Raw genomic sequence first — 15,923 nt, 5'->3', positions numbered from 1 at the left:
AAAGAAAACAGAAGCGAAATAAGTGTCCCCTATTCCATCCTCAGTACCTAAATCAGTGCCTGGCACATGGTAGACAATCAGTGTGTGCTGAACATGTAACTCAGTATATAACTGAGTTTATAACCGAGTGTATTATATAATGAGTATATAACTAAGTGAATAACAGATGGGTCTGATGAAAAGCTGGCACTTCAGTATGTATTATAAACAAAGATCCATAATAAATAATTATTAACAGTGTAAATAATCAGAAACAAAAAAAATGTTTATCTTGTAGTAATGAGGAAGAATGGATAATCTCTTCAAGAATCTCAGGTATATGGTATTAATATGACAACAAACTGGAAAAAATATTCATAAAATATATGATAAAGGTCAATATAATGTTCATAAAATAGATTAAAAACACAAACTAGGAACATTTTAAAAATATGCAAAGTACGTGAGACAAAGAAAAACAATAATTCAGTAAGGTGGCAGAATATAAAACAATATATAAAAATCAATAGTTTTATATAAAGCAGTTAGAAGATATGAGAAAAAGGCCCCAAGAAATAATAGTAGCAAAACCAAATTTAACAACAGATGTGTAGAGTACATATAAAGAATACTTTAAAACATTTCTAAAGGGTACAAAAAATACTGGAACATATAAAAAGTCATACCATCTTCTTAGGAATACAACATCATAAAGATGTCAATTCTCCTCTAATTAATTCATAAGTTTGACATGATCTCAACAAAAACAAAAGCTGTTTTTTTTTTTAAAAAACTACATAAAGTTATTCTAGTATTCATATGGAAAACTGTAAGAAAGAAAAGCCAGGTTGGGCACGGTAGCTCACAACTGTAATTCTAGCACTTGGGGAGGCTGAAGTGGGTGAACTGCTTGAGTCCAGGAGTTCAAGACCAGCCTGAGCAACATAGTGAGACCTCATCTCTACAAAATATAAAAAAATTAGCCAGGCTTGGTGGTGCGTGCCTGTAATCCCAGCTACTCAGGAGGTTGACGTGGGAGAATTACCGGAGCCTGAGGAGGTCAAGGCTGCAGTGAGCTGTGACCGCATCACTGCATTCCGGCCTGGGTGACAGAGTGAAACCCTGGCTCACAAAAAATAAAAAAATAAAAAAAGCCAGAAGCTCTGAAAAGGAGAACGGGTCATGAAGACATTACAACATATAAAATCTCAGAAATTAAAAGCAATGTAGTACTGATGCATAAACAGACAAACTGACTAATGGGAGAGAATAAAAGTCCAGAAGCAGATCTAGATACCTTGAGAATTTACGACATGATAAAGGTGACATCTCAAATCAATAAACTATTTTAAAAAATGATACTAGGAAAAAAGTAGCCATATGGAAGAAAACTAGGTTGGATCTGTGGCTCACCTCACACATCAGAGTAAATTCCTAATAAATCAAAGATTTATATGCAAAAATCAAACCAAAAAAGTACTAGAAGAAAACTACAAAGGCAAATTTCTTTATAATTTCACAAAGAGGAACACTGTGACTGAAAATCCAGAAGCCTTGGTAGAAAGAACGATAAAGTTGACTACATAAAAATCAACTTCTGGCCGGGTGCAGTGGCTCACAACTGTAATCCCAGCACTTTGGGAGGCTGAGGCGGGTGGATCACTTGAGGTCAGGTGTTTGAGACCAGCCCTTGGCCAACATGGTGAAACCCTGTCTCTCCTAAAAATACAAAAATTAGCCAGGCATAGTGGTGAACGTCTATAATCCCAGCTACTCGGGAGGCTGAGGCAGGAGAATTGCTTGAACTCAGGAGGCAGAGGTTGCAGTGAGCCGAGATCGCGCCACTGCACTCCAGCCTGGGCAACAGAGCGACACTCCGTCTCAAAAATCAACTTCTGCATGGCAACAAAACAAAATAAAAACCCTATGCAAACTAAAAGACAGATGACAAGCTGGGAAAAATTATTTGCAATTCATATTATAGACAAAAGGCTAATCTCCCCAAAAAGGCTAATACTTCCAAACTCATTAACAACTGCACTAATGCACTGTTCGTCTGTACAATGGATCACTCAGAGACAGCTCAGAATCTAAGAGTAAAGCACATGCCAATCCAAAAATGTGTCCAAATCACTGAAATACAATGTAGAACAGAGAAGGAGTAACTGGAGTTACTAAGTACTTTCAAAAGCTTTACACTTAACAGTGAAGACAGTGAAGAGTACAGCAGCAGTTCAGGAGCTGTCTGAACAAGTAAAGGTGATACGGCAGCACACTGCTAGAGACTCTGTTAAACATTTAGCTCAAGTTATTCATCACACAAATGGAAAAAAATTGAGAGGTGAGAAAAGAGATTATGAGAAAGGTAATTAGGGTAGGAGAATCACACTTTACAAGGTTTGTCTGATTTCTTTTAAGCTCTAGGCAAGTACAAAACTTAAGGTTGGTATTACTTAAATTAATAAGAAGCACTAAAGGACTCTTCAATTGCAAGATTAAACACTTTCCATTTGGAACATCTGATTACTAAATAAATAGCCCATAGCTACATTAAGCTCCATTTTCTTCTACTTAACTCCCTCATTTTAAAAAGGCACTGGGAAGAGGTACGATAAAACCATCTGCCATAATAAAATGAAAATTATCTCATTAAGCATCAAGAACATTAAATGGTTGCCTTTTAATATATAATAGTGCCTTGAATAAATTAAAATGCAATTTCTGAAAGGACAGCTAATCTCATAACTAAATTATCTAAAACTGCCTATGACATACCCTGCAGGTTGTTACTTGGTGAGTTTTTCACTGAGTACTCAGGAAACAGAGTTGAATTACAACTTTTATAATAAAAAACATTTCTCTGAGAAAAGAACAAGTTTCAGAAGTAATAAATCCTAATGAAAAACATCTTTAAAGAATTTAAATACACAAAGATGGAAATGCTAACAGTAAAGCACTGAGAATTATTAGAATAGTTTTCTCTTCTGTAAAATAAAGAGAATAATAGCGATTTACTTGTAAGTAGGAAATAAGATAATATGTACTAAATGCTTATAACAATGTTGTCACTTAGTAAATTAGTGATGTTATTAACATTAGATATAGAATCTTATTCTGAAAATGTGGCTATGTTTAACTCTGTTAATATTGAAACTATTATATGAGTACATTAAAGTAAAATAATTTGGCTTGGGAACACGCAACTGCTAACTGAACAATGAAATATAATTTTAAACATGATTTGTTAGAAGAGTCTGTATAAGACTTTTTTCTCAAGCAGAAAGAACAGTTAATATGGCACTAATATTGTATCTGTATTTTTATTAAATAATATTTACTGCTGTTCCTAGAAAGCACAAATGCAATAAACTATGAAAACCAACTGATGCATATAATACGTTTTGAAGTTTTCTATACTAGGAGATATAACAAAATACAGACAGGGTAATAGAAAGCATTCTGGGCTCAGAAACAGGAAACCTTGGTTCTATTTCATCTTTAATTAGTTGTACCAGGCAAGTGCCATCACCATTCTGTGCCTCCGTTTCTCATCTGTTAAAAAACAAAAATCAAGGAGGATGGTGTAGGGAAAAGAGAGAGAGATCAGACTGTTACTGTGTCTGTGTAGAAAAGGAAGACATAAGAAACTCCATTTTGACCTGTACCCTGAACAATTGCTTTGCCCTGAGATGCTGTTAACCTGTAACTTTGCCCCAACCTTGAGCTCACAAACACATGTGTTGTATGGAACCAAGGTTTAAGGGATCTAGGGCTGTGCAGGATGTGCCTTGTTAACAGAATGTTTACAGGCAGTGTGCTTGGTAAAAGTCATCGCCATTCTCCATTCTTGATAAACCAGGGGCACAATGCACTGCAGAAAGCTGCAGGGACCTCTGCCCTGGAAAGCTGGGTATTGTCCAAGGTTTCTCTCCATGTGATAGCCTGAGATATGGCCTCGTGGGATGGGAAAGACCTGACTGTCCCCCAGCCCGACACCCGTGAAGGGTCTGTACTGACGAGGGTTAGTAAAAGAGAAGGCCTCTTGCAGTTGAGATAAGAGGAAGGCCTCTTTCTCCTGCCTGCCCATGGGAACTGAACGTCTCAGTATAAAACCCGATTGTACATTTGTTCTATTCTGAGATAGGAGAAAAACCGCCCTGTGGCGGGAGGCGAGACATGTTGGCAGCAATGCTGCTCTGTTAGTCTTTACTCCACTGAGATGTTTGGGTGGAGAGAAGCATAAATCTGGCCTATTTGCACATCCAGGCATAGTACCTTCCCTTGAACTTATTTGTGACACAGATTCCTTTGCTCACATGTTTTCTTGCTGACCTTCTCCCCACTATCACCCTGCTCTCCTACTGCATTCCTCTTGCTGAGATAATGAAAACAGTAATCAATAAATACTGAGGGAACTCAGAGACCGGTGCCGGTGCAGGTCCTCCGTATGCTGAGCGCCGGTCTCCTGGGCCCACTGTTCTTTCTCTATACTTTGTCTCTGCATCTTATTTCTTTTCTCAGTCTCTCGTCCCACCTGACGAGATATACCCACAGGTGTGGAGGGGCAGGCCACTCCTTCAGATGAGATGGGAAGGCAGGAGGAACTTGTGGGGTAACCCTGAGCCCATACTCTAAAAATTTCAGTAAGCTGCTTTCCTGGGAGGTCTCCTCATATGACCGCTAGAGGACAGAGTCTCAGAAGTCATCAATCTCAAATCCTGACCTGCTTCAGCCGCTCCAGTTCTGTCTCTAGTTCTTGTTTGGATGCTTTCTGCCCAGCTATTTGGTCATGCAGATCCTGTAACTGTTCTCTTGCTGATTCTGCTTCATTAACTTGCTGTGCCTCCATATCCTAAAGAGAAAAAGCTTACGTGTAAAAGCAATAATTAACGTTCAGTTCAATATTTATTGAGCAATTATTATTATTTTTTTAAGAATCAGAGTCTCACGTCACCCAGGCTGGAGTGCAGTGGCACAGTCACAGTTCATGGTAGCCTCAAACTCCTGGGCTCAAGGGGATCCTCCCACATCAGCCTCCCAAGTAGCGGGACTATAGGCACATGCCACCAGGCCTGGCTTAATTTTTTTTTTTTTTTTTTAGAGACAGGATATGGCTTTATTGCACAGGCTGGTTGCAAACTCCTGGCCTCAAACAATCCTCCCACAGCACTGGAATTACAGGTGTGTGAGCCACACAACCTGTCTACCATGCAATTACTATGTGCTGGGCTCAGGAGGCACTGATGAATAAAGGTGAATGAGACATGGTTTCAGCCTATAGGGAGCATATAACCTGACACCTTCACTGTCTACTATGGCTAACAGTTAGCAGAATGAATGGGGTGCTACAGCTGCTGCAGCACATAAGCCATGTGGTTTCATGAGTATAGGCAGAGGCTCACTGGGAGACATATCTTTACTCAAAAGCTAACAGTTTCAAAAAAAATCAGAAACATAATAGCACAAAGGACTTCATTGCATTAGTCCCCTGAAAGTGCAGGTTATAATTAGTTTTGCTGTGCATCTGTTCCCCAGTAATCAACATATGATAAGAATATAACTTGTCTCGCATATATCACCAGAAGTTGGCATATAATTTTCTTCTTTTAGCTTTATTGCTTTATTACTATTATTGGTTTTTACATGTTCTCGTGTTCCTTACTCTCATTTCTTTGAACTCACCTTCTGGATTTCCTGTCAAATCTCCTAGTAACAAAAACATGGCTCTAGGTTTCTATATTTTCCCCAAATGGGTTAAGCATGAGTCCATTCATATGGCACAACAGAAGATTAAAATCAGCATCTTATTTTTGCTTTGTTATCTTTTGGTACATTCTGTTTCATACTCATCACCACAAACCTTGGAACTTCACATGCTGTTTGAAAGAACTAAGACTAACAACATGCCCAGATAATCACAGTGCAATCCTCTGAACTCACACAACTTTGTAGATTTAGAGGAAAAAGCAATAATGACAACTATTTTTCCCTACCTTTGAGTTTTCAGGGTTAGCAGAAGGTAGATTAATCTTTGTCATCAATTTGACTACATCGGGCAAATTCTTGAGAGGCAGGCAGTATGCACAGTGGTCAAAACACGTCCTGGAGTTAGACTAGGTTCTAATCCTGGCTCTGCCACTTTACTAGTCTTGCAGCAAGTTACTTTCCTTCTCCATGCCTAAATTTCTTCAACTATAAAATGAGAATATCATCATCTCCCTCACAGAGTTATGGTAAGGAATAAATGTAAGGATGTATGTTAAGTGCTCTGTGCAGTATCTGGAACATACGTGCTCAGTAAACAATAGCTATTGTAATTATTTCCAATTCTTCCATTTTGTTAGACCTAATACTTATTATACATTGCATAAATTTTGAGAAGGGTAAGAAAATGGGTCAATGTCATTAATGATGCTGATATATTAAATAAAACAAATATTTTTCATATCTCACCAAAAAGACGTGAACAGATATGAGTAAGTTTAGCATCTACCCAATTTCTAAGTTTGCAGGACCGAATTCTTTGGAATTCGAATTCACAGATTAAAAAAAAAAATCCTACTTTAATGAATAACAATAAACCCAGAAATAATAGCAGCTATTATTTAACTGAGGGTCTATTACATGTCAGAAACAATGCTAGGCTCTTTATATTTTATCCTTTATTGTCAAGAGAACCTTTGTTTACCTGCATTCTATAGATGAGAAAATTAAAGCTCCGCAAGATGAAGTGCCTTGTGGAAGCAGCATCTGTTAAGTACCAAAGATGGAATCTATCCAGGTCTGTCTGCTACTCAAGTCTATGCTCTAGACAAGGTATCCTATTCTCACAACTTCTATGCTTTCTTTTGTAGTTCACAAGTCTCACAATGTGCAGAGTTAATGCATGGATGAACATTCTTTACAAAAAGTTTCTTTCTTTTAAGAAAAGGAAGCTCGTTATGCTGCACTTTATTTTTCTCTCACCTTCAGAGACTCCTTCCTACGATATTTATGTCAAAGACCCTGAAGTTTAAGCAAAATAAATGGCCCAACTTTACTTTTAGATTAAATACAGTAATTATACATAAACTATAAATTATAAGAATAAAGATAAAACTGTAATTAGAAGATCATCCCTGAGCCCATACTAACATCAGAAAACATCTCAGCTTCACATGAGCTCAAATCTGATTTGCTTTTAACCACTAGAATGTAAGATCTATAATTATGAAGACCCTGTTCTAACTCCAAACCTAGGCACATGGCAGGCACTTAGTAAATGAATCTGTTTTTTATCACCATAACTTTATGGTCAACTTATGGATTAGAAACCTGGTCGGGCATGGTGGCTCACGTCTCTAATCTCAGCACTTTGGGAGGCCAAGGTGGGCGGATCACTTGAGGTCAGGAGTTCAAGACCAGGCTAGCCAACATGGTGAAACCCCATCTCTACTAAGAATACAAAAATTAGCCAGGTGTGGTGGCGCACGTCTGTAATCCCAGCTACTCAAGAGGCTGAGGCAGAAGAATCCCTGGAACCTGGGAGGTGGAGCGGAGGTTGCAGTGAGCCGAGATCACGCCACTGCACTCAAGCCTGGGCAACAGAGAAAGACTCCATCTCAAAAAAAAAGAAAGAAAGAAAGAAAGAAACCTACTGCTTTAGCCCAGCACAGGCTGCAATAGCCCTGCAATCCCAGCACTCTGGGAGGCTGAGGAGGGAGGATCACTTGAGGCCAGGAGTTTGGGACCAGCTTGGACAACACAGGGATACCCTGTCTCTACAAAATACAAAAATCAGCTGGGCATGATGGCATGTGCCTGTAGTTCCAGCTACTTGGGAGCCTGAGGTGGGAAGACTGCTTGAGCCCAGGAGTTCGAGGCTGCAGTGAGCTATGATCACACCACTCCAGGCTGGGAGACAGAGCAAGATCCTGTCTCCGAAAGAAGAGAAGAGGAAGAGAAGAGAAGCGAAGAGAAGAGAGAAACCTATCGCTTTAGTAATGCTGTTTCCCCAGAATACAGAATCCATCACCTCTCAAACTGTTAACACCTGAGGGTAAATGGTGTCTACTAAGCTGAACCACCATGAATCTTACCTGTAATTCGGATCTGAGCTGATGTATCTGACCCATCAGCTTCTGTATTTCCTCCCTCTGCATCTCTTTCTCATGCCGAAGTTCTTCCAGCTCCATGCTATTAGCAGTGCTGCTATCTAGGCCTTCAAAACCAGAGCCTTCCTTCAAGCTGTTAATCAATTTTTCCTTAGACTATTATAAAAGAAATATGTTTAAGCAAAGCAGAGATTAGTTTGTATACTGAATATCATCTACTATACAGAAAATAACCCACTAAAAAAACATTCCATTATCTCCATCAAAGAAAGTCCACAGATTTTCTTAAATCCCTAAGGATAAAAAACACAACAGAGCCTTGCTGTATAATGTCCTTGGACTTTAGCCCCACAATCATGGTAAAGTTGAAAACTTCTTATGAATAAGATTTTTTTTCTTTCCAGCTAGGAGTGGTGGCTCATGCCTGTAATCCCAGCACTTTGGGAGGCTGAGGCAGGCGGATCACGAGGTCAGGAGATTGAGACCATCCTGGCTAATATGGTGAAACCCCGTCTCTACTAAAAATACAAAAAAAATTAGCCAGGCATGGCGGCGGGCGCCTGTAGTCCCAGCTACTATGGAGGCTGAGGCAGGAGAATGGCGTGAACCCGGGAGGCGGAGCTTGCAGTGAGCTGAGATTGCACCACTGCACTCCAGCCTGGGTGATGGAGCCAGACTCCATCTCAAAAAAAAAAAAAAAAAAAAAGATTAAAAAAAATTTGTATTTATTTATTTGAAACACGGTCTTGCTATGTTGCCCAGGCCGGTCTTGAACTCCTGGCCTCCAGGAATTCTCCTGCCTCAGCCGCCCAAAGTGCTGGGATTGCAGGAGTGAGCCACCACACCTGGCCAAACAAGACTTTTCTCACATTTTCTTCTCATAGTTTTTATTTTCCATCACATTCTACCCAACAAGTAAATGGTGCTAAGTGTTCTGTGCAATAAAGATAATGTCTCTCTCTATAGATACCCTCTGCCTTACAAACTAAAAGAGAAGTTACAAGTATCTAGCAGAAGGCAATCAACACAAGTACAGAAAAGGATGTGGTCGGATTACTTGCAGAGTTCTGAGAGGAAAAACCACTTCTCGGTAAGAGGAGACTTTAACTCTAAGACAGCATAAATGTTGGCCTTGAAATATGGGTAGACTTTTTTAAAGTTCAGAGAAAAACAGAGAGCAAAGCATAAAAATGCAAAAGCACAGAAAGTCTGTAAGAAAATAATGTGAGATGCAGCTCAGATAGTATTTTAGGACCAATTTGGAGGGGCTCCTGATCTCAGGCTAAAATGTTTTAATATTATGTGGCAGGCTAAAACCAATTACCAAAAAGTAGAGAGAGGAGTGATATGACTAGAGATGCATTTTAGGAGGCTAACCTGGCAGTGCTGTGAAGAAAGTGCTGACAAATGATGGTCTGTGGGCCTGTTTTTGTACAGCCTGCAAGCTAAAAATTTTTTACATTTTAAAAGAATCATAAATAATAAAAACAAAGAATATGTGATGGAGACTACAGGTAGCTCACACAGCCTACAATATTTACTATTTGACCGTCTCAATGTTTTCTGACCCCTGAGATAAAAGATGAGTTTGAAGAAGAGATATGACATGCAAAGACCAGTTTATAAAGTCCTAATTCTAGACTAAGAACAACAAGGACCAACAACTTTCACATTAAATTAAAATATTTTAAAGTCATTCTCCTCCATCAAAAATAATTTTTCCTTTTCTGGGCGGTAGGATTATGGGTTACTTCCATTTCCTTCTTCAAACTTCTTTTGTATTCTTCAAATTTTCTATAATAAACATGATCATTTATAACATTTTAAGATTTTTTAAATAAAAAACCAGAAACCTCCCAACCTCATTCCCCTATCTAGCTACTGTCCTCGTGTCCATGGTCAAGCACCCTGCCTCCGTGTCTTCAGCTCCCAGCGCACCCCGGAACTCTCTGTTGAGAGGTCCCCAGGGACCTCCTGGTTGCCAAGTCCAGGAACTTAGCTCGGGACTCGTCACATCAGAGCCGTCTGCCGTGGTTGGTGATCATGCACCACTTGAAACTCTCCCTCTGCTTGGCTTCATTGGATGGCATCAGTCTCCTCCTGGTTCTCTCCAATCTCTGACCACTCACCTTCTCGGTATTTTTCTTTTGCAGGCTACCCTTTTGCCCAATTTGTAAACGCTGATGTTTAAGACTGCGTTTTTAGACCTCAGCCTTTCTCCCCGTTAGGTTACACATCGCTCTTGGCTAATCTTACCTATTCTCCCAACTTACTTCTAATTACCTTTCTAACATTGTCACTTCAATGTTGCATCAATTTTGCATACTTACCATAATTCGTCATACTCTCCTTTAACCCTAACCTGTTCTCTTTCCTGTTTCCCCTTTTATTAACACAAGGAAACATCATTCATACACTTAAACCAAAAACCTGGAGTCATCCTAGATTCCATTTGCCTTTTCCCCCCATCCTTCCAGTTAAATCTCCACATGTCATATATTCTATCTCCCACATATCTCTTAGCTGTCCCCTGCCTGCCATCCTCACTGCCACAAACTTTGATCAGGTCCTCATTATTTCTTATGATCACCTCTTCACCATCTACATGCCATTGATGTCACCATGCCACCCCTTATCACTTCCATGTTTTCAATAATGTACCGAGTACCAGGCACTGTGCTGGGGATACAACGATGAACAAGACAGAGGCCCAAATCTCCCCTAACCTTTTCATCAGGCTGCCACAGTTCTCACACTCAAACCTGACCATGGCTTCTGCCTGTCGTTGAACTTTATGAGTCTTTTGCCTCCCATCTCTGAAGACGTTATGTTCCAGCAGTATGGAACTAGCTGCAGTCCCTTAAATATGCCATGTTCTCTCTGGCCCCCTTGCTCTGGCACAGGTTGTTCTCTCGGAAATCTCTTCCCTATCATGCGTCTTCCTATTCATCTTTCAAGTTTCTCTTTATACCACATCTCCTCAGTCCAGTGATCTTTGACAGTCCCAGGCAAGTTTTAAGGGATTCTTCTCTCAAGCTCCCATTGTACTGCATTACTAACTTTATTACGTCAATTACCTGTTTCTTTCCACTAAGATGAATGTTTTCTTAAAGGAAGAGGACACATCTTTTGAGCTTTGTATCCTCTGTGCCTAGTGAGTAGTTAGGTGCTCAATAAGTAACTTTTCAATGAATTAACAAATTAGGGTGATACAAAAAAGTACCTAGGAAGAAGAGTTTGAGGGGGAAATGAATATGATACTTCATAGAAGTAGCATTAAAAAGAGGTATTCATAGCCATTGGAAGTTTGAAACTAAAGAAAAAAGGTAAAGTCAAAAATGACCCTGAGGTCAGGAGAATGAGGGAGAAGTTGGTCTGGGAGCTGAACACTCCATGCCTGCACAGCTGGGCACTGAGGTCAGGAGGTCAGGCTTGGAAACATGCTTGAAGTCATATGCAGGCAGCTATTAGAAACAGAGTCAGCATATGGCAATGCAAGGTAAGAAAGGACAATGAAAGAGGGTTCAGGACAGAGCTTAGGAGGACTCTGACTCTTTGGAGATTGGGAAGAGGGCACAAGAGAGACAGAAACAGCAGTAGAAGAGGACAAAAATAGAGCCAAGGAGATGTGAACAGCATAGAAGGCAGGAGTTCCAAGAAAGTGGGAGGGTTAACAGAGCCAAATGTTCTACCAAAATACAAGGTATGGAGACTAAGAAAAGGACAGAGAATATTTATTTAGGTCATCAAATACTTTTGAGAAGAAATTTCAGACATGTAGTAGGAAAAGAAGGAGATAAGAGTTAGCAAGTTCTACAGAAATGAAGACAGCACGTACACAAAAATTCTGTTAAGTATGACACTGAAAGAAAGGAAGACAGGGAAATAGTGGTCACAAAGCTAAAAGAGACTGTTTTTCTCTTAGGCAGGAGTCCGAGATCTAGTCTTCATTTTTCCACTAAATAACCATGTGCTCTTGAGTAAGCTGAGCCAGAAGGTGGCAGCAGCAGAGAGGCACACAAAGGAAGGAAGGGCATAGATCTACGGAGAAAGGGCTTACACATGAGATGGGAGATGGAATCAATGCACAGGCAGGAAAATGATCCTAGAAAAAAATGAAAGGACATGTTTTCCCTCTGAAATGAGGGACAAAGGAAAGAGAATTCGAAAACGACATTAGATGACTGTAGTCTTTCTTAGTAAAGTAGAGGGTAAGGTCACCTTAGATCTGAAGGAGGGGAAAAACAGCTGGGTGAGGCAATTCTGAGAACTGGATGAGTCCTAAAGCAGTTGCTGCAAAAATTCAATAGGAGATCAACAAGGAAGAATAAACAGCTGCTCAACAACAAGCATTAATGTCATCACAGTGAGTAAGGTGACAGGTTGAAGACCTGAACTAGGCAGTGGCAGAATGATTTTTTTTTAAAAAGAAGTGGTAGGAACAAGAAACACTGTATACTTTTAATACAATTTCTAAAGTAGAGTAAGGCACCTAAAGCTAGCCAATCAGACGAACACGAACAAAGCACCTCACACAGTATCTACATAGAGTCTCAAAGTGCCTTTCAGTTAACTTGCACATCTTAACATCCATAAGTGTACATTTCATGCTTACTTGGAGTATTCTAGTAGCTTTTTGCTTGTAGTCAATTAATTCCTGCTTAGAGGACTCCAAGTTCAACTTATACAGCTTGACTTGCTGCTGCAGTTCATCAACCCTCTTCTTCTCATCTGAGTATTTTCTTTCTGCCAGTGTAATTGCTTCTGCTAAATTCTGACGTTCCATTTCCACTTTATTAAGGCGTGCAGCAAACTCACTCTGTGACAAATTTTTATATCATAATTATGATATCATTTAGCTTTGAAACATATTTTACAACCATCCATTCGGATATCTTATGGGATTTATTAGCTCAGCCAAACAACATAGTAGGGATGGGAAAAAATTCTTAATTTTTTAGGAGCTAAAGTATAGGAAATCTAAAGTTGTGGCTCCCAAACATGGCAATGCATTAAAATCAACTAGGAAGTCTGTTAAAAATACAGCCATCCAAGGCCTTTCCCAAGCTTACTAAACTGGAATTTTCAAGATGGGCCTGGGAATCTGTTTTTTAAGAAATTTCCCAGGTGAACCTGGTCACTTGGATACTAGGTCTGGTCTGATACTAGCTGATCAACTGCTTCCAATTTAATAAGTAAATAAATAAGTGTAAATTACACCATATTTTAAAGAACCAGTATTCAAAAAATAATGTAAAATATCTCATTAATAACTTTTAATATCGACTATATGTTGAAATGATTAATACTTTGGCTATATTGTGTTAAATACATCATTAAAATTAAGAAACACACACTATCTGATATTTACTTTCAGGACTGAACTACTTTCACCTGTTGAAAAGCTAGCCCAGACCAGTGGTTTGCAACCCTGACTGCGCATTAGCTACACCTGTGAATCTTCTAAAACCAAAGTGTCAATACCTAGGCCCTACCTCATACAATGGAATGTGACTGCGTATGGAGCTCAGGCAGCACAAAGTATCACACAGGTGATTCCCACGTGTAGACAGGGCTGGGACTGAACTAGATGCAAAAATTCATCTAAGAGTAAAACTCTTTACATATTACATACAATTTTCTCCTGAAATAAATGAGCCAGATTAATCTGGAATCAGAAAAAGCTTAAATTAATAAAAAACAAATACGATCCCCCAAACATTAGCATTTAATCAAATAATGACAATGATTGTTGCAAAAATTAAGTCAAAGATGTATATCTCTAATGCACCTTAACTATTTTAATTGTCTCTCAACACATAAAATTAAATACATTTAGCAAGGATCAAGCTAAATTTTCAAATATCTGATTGTTGTCACAGAAACAGAATTCTCTGAAATGCATTGCAGAATTGTATTGAAGAGTTAACGTGCTATGAAACAGCATAAAGTCATTTTTTCCGTGTCCAAGTAACAACAGGAATCTGCTGTCCCCCATTCTAACCTGCATCTGGTTATAGCTCTCCTGCTCTCTCTTCAGAGTGGCGTCCGCTTCATGCAGTCTCTCCTGAAGAGTCTGCAGAGCTTGATTCTGCAGGCTATTACCTTCACTTTGATCCTGTATTATTCTAAAGGAAAATGCATCATGTGAAATAACTCATGTCCACAGTGTACAAGTGATAAGGCAGAATTATTTTTAAAGCATCAGCTTTAGTCAAGCACAAAAAAGATAATTTGACTGAAATATTCTTAGATAAATCTTTCCTTTCTAATGGAACGTAATCTACGTTTTTAGGCATCCAAATACAAGCACACACCGTATAATGAAAGATTAATGACACTACAAATGCTTTTAAATTCAGAATTTGCTAACAATGCATCTCAAGGTTCAAACAATGAATCCGTTTTACGTTGTTGTTGTTGTTGTTGAGATGCAGTTTCGCTCTTTTTGCCCAGGCTGGAATGCAATGGCACAATCTTGGCTCACTGCAACCTCCGCCTCCTGGGTTCAAGTGATTCTCCTGCCTCAGCCTCCTGAGTAGCTGGGATTACAGGCATGCGCCACCACCCCTGGCTAATTTTTTTTTTGTATTTTTAGTAGACACGGGGTTTCTCCATGTTGGTCAGGCTGGACTTGAACCCCCAACCTCAGGTGATCCACCTGCCTCGGCTTCCCAAAGTGCTAGGATTACAGGCTTGAGCCACCACGCCCAGCCGATGAATCCATTTTAATCATACAGATGTCTAACACTACCAAAAGAAATATTCCCTCTTGTAAATTTCCAAGAAAGCTAAGTTTCATAAGAGGATACACTACAATGTTTACCATTACTTGCTCATTTTTTTCATTATTCATAGAATCACCTACCGTGATTTTTCACTCTGTAAGGCTTCTAATGCTTCTGTGCGAGTACTCAGTAGCTGGTCAGCTTCCTGGAGTCTCACTTTCAGTACAGCCAGCTGGGAATCCTTTGCAGCCACAGCTTCAGTCAGGTCATCTACTTGGGCTCGGAGTTCTCGAGTCATTCGATCACTCTTTGAATGGTCAGCATTCCACTTTTCAACTCTTGCTCTTGCTTTGTTTAATTCTATAAAAAAATTTAAATTTCTCTATACAAGCAAAACCAAACACATTTTTCTCAGAGCACATATAGTTTCTACTTTGAGTGCCTTTAGTACTTTCCTTATTGACAAAATTGGGAGCTTACACGTCTTCAATTTTCTTTGCCCCAGTGGGTCATCCACTTTTCAAGGGCAATATTCACAGCTAGATTACAGTTAATAGATTAGAAAGGGGCATGAAGCTAGCTGCTCTTCTACAATGCTGTTTCTATATGATAAAGCATCTGGGAGCCGAAACTAGTATTAATAGATAGCAGAGTATATTTTGTAAAGTTCTGCTAGTGACAGGGGAGGGAATGCAAATCCAAATCAAAGGTACACCCTAGTAAAACCAAAACAAAAACTAAACACAGAAAAGCATCTATTGCTTTCAATTACTGTTGCAAAAAGATGTTATTCTTTTGACCTAGGATATCAATGCAAAAAGAGCAAAGTAGTGCTCTATTTCAGAATACAATGGCATTTCCACACCCTCACATACCATGTGTAATTGCAGTTAGCCACCAAAACATTTTTTAAATACTGAATCAAACTTTATAGGGTCTCAAACCTTTTTTTTTTTTTCAGTGAGACAGACCTTTCTTAAAAAAAAAAAAAACCAAAACATGAGATAGAGCCTCACTCTGTTGCCCCGGCTGGAGTGCAGTGGCATGATCATCGCCCATGACTCACTGCAACCTCCAACTCCTGGGCTCAAGAAATCCTCCTACCTCAGTCTCCAAAGTAGCT

At 39.4% G+C, this 15,923-nt stretch overlaps 1 protein-coding gene across 4 annotated transcripts in view; it reads right to left on the bottom strand.

Moving 5' to 3' along the window:
• GOLGA5 (golgin A5) overlaps positions 1-15,923 on the bottom strand; it is a 44,961-nt gene that overhangs the window by 15,016 nt on the left and 14,022 nt on the right. For all 4 annotated transcript variants that reach the window (XM_002825044.6, XM_024231900.3, XM_009249416.4 and 1 more), the window contains exons 4-8: positions 14,941-15,160; positions 14,077-14,200; positions 12,688-12,891; positions 8,058-8,228; positions 4,703-4,831 (exon numbers count right to left, since the gene is read on the bottom strand). In XM_002825044.6, the coding sequence (XP_002825090.3) occupies positions 4,703-4,831; positions 8,058-8,228; positions 12,688-12,891; positions 14,077-14,200; positions 14,941-15,160 (848 nt within the window). The remainder of the gene's footprint in view (positions 1-4,702; positions 4,832-8,057; positions 8,229-12,687; positions 12,892-14,076; positions 14,201-14,940; positions 15,161-15,923) is intronic.

This window comes from Pongo abelii, chromosome 15 (assembly GCF_028885655.2).
Source record: "Pongo abelii isolate AG06213 chromosome 15, NHGRI_mPonAbe1-v2.0_pri, whole genome shotgun sequence".
Lineage (NCBI taxonomy): Eukaryota > Metazoa > Chordata > Mammalia > Primates > Hominidae > Pongo > Pongo abelii.
This window is presented reverse-complemented; position numbering and strand designations above follow the sequence as displayed.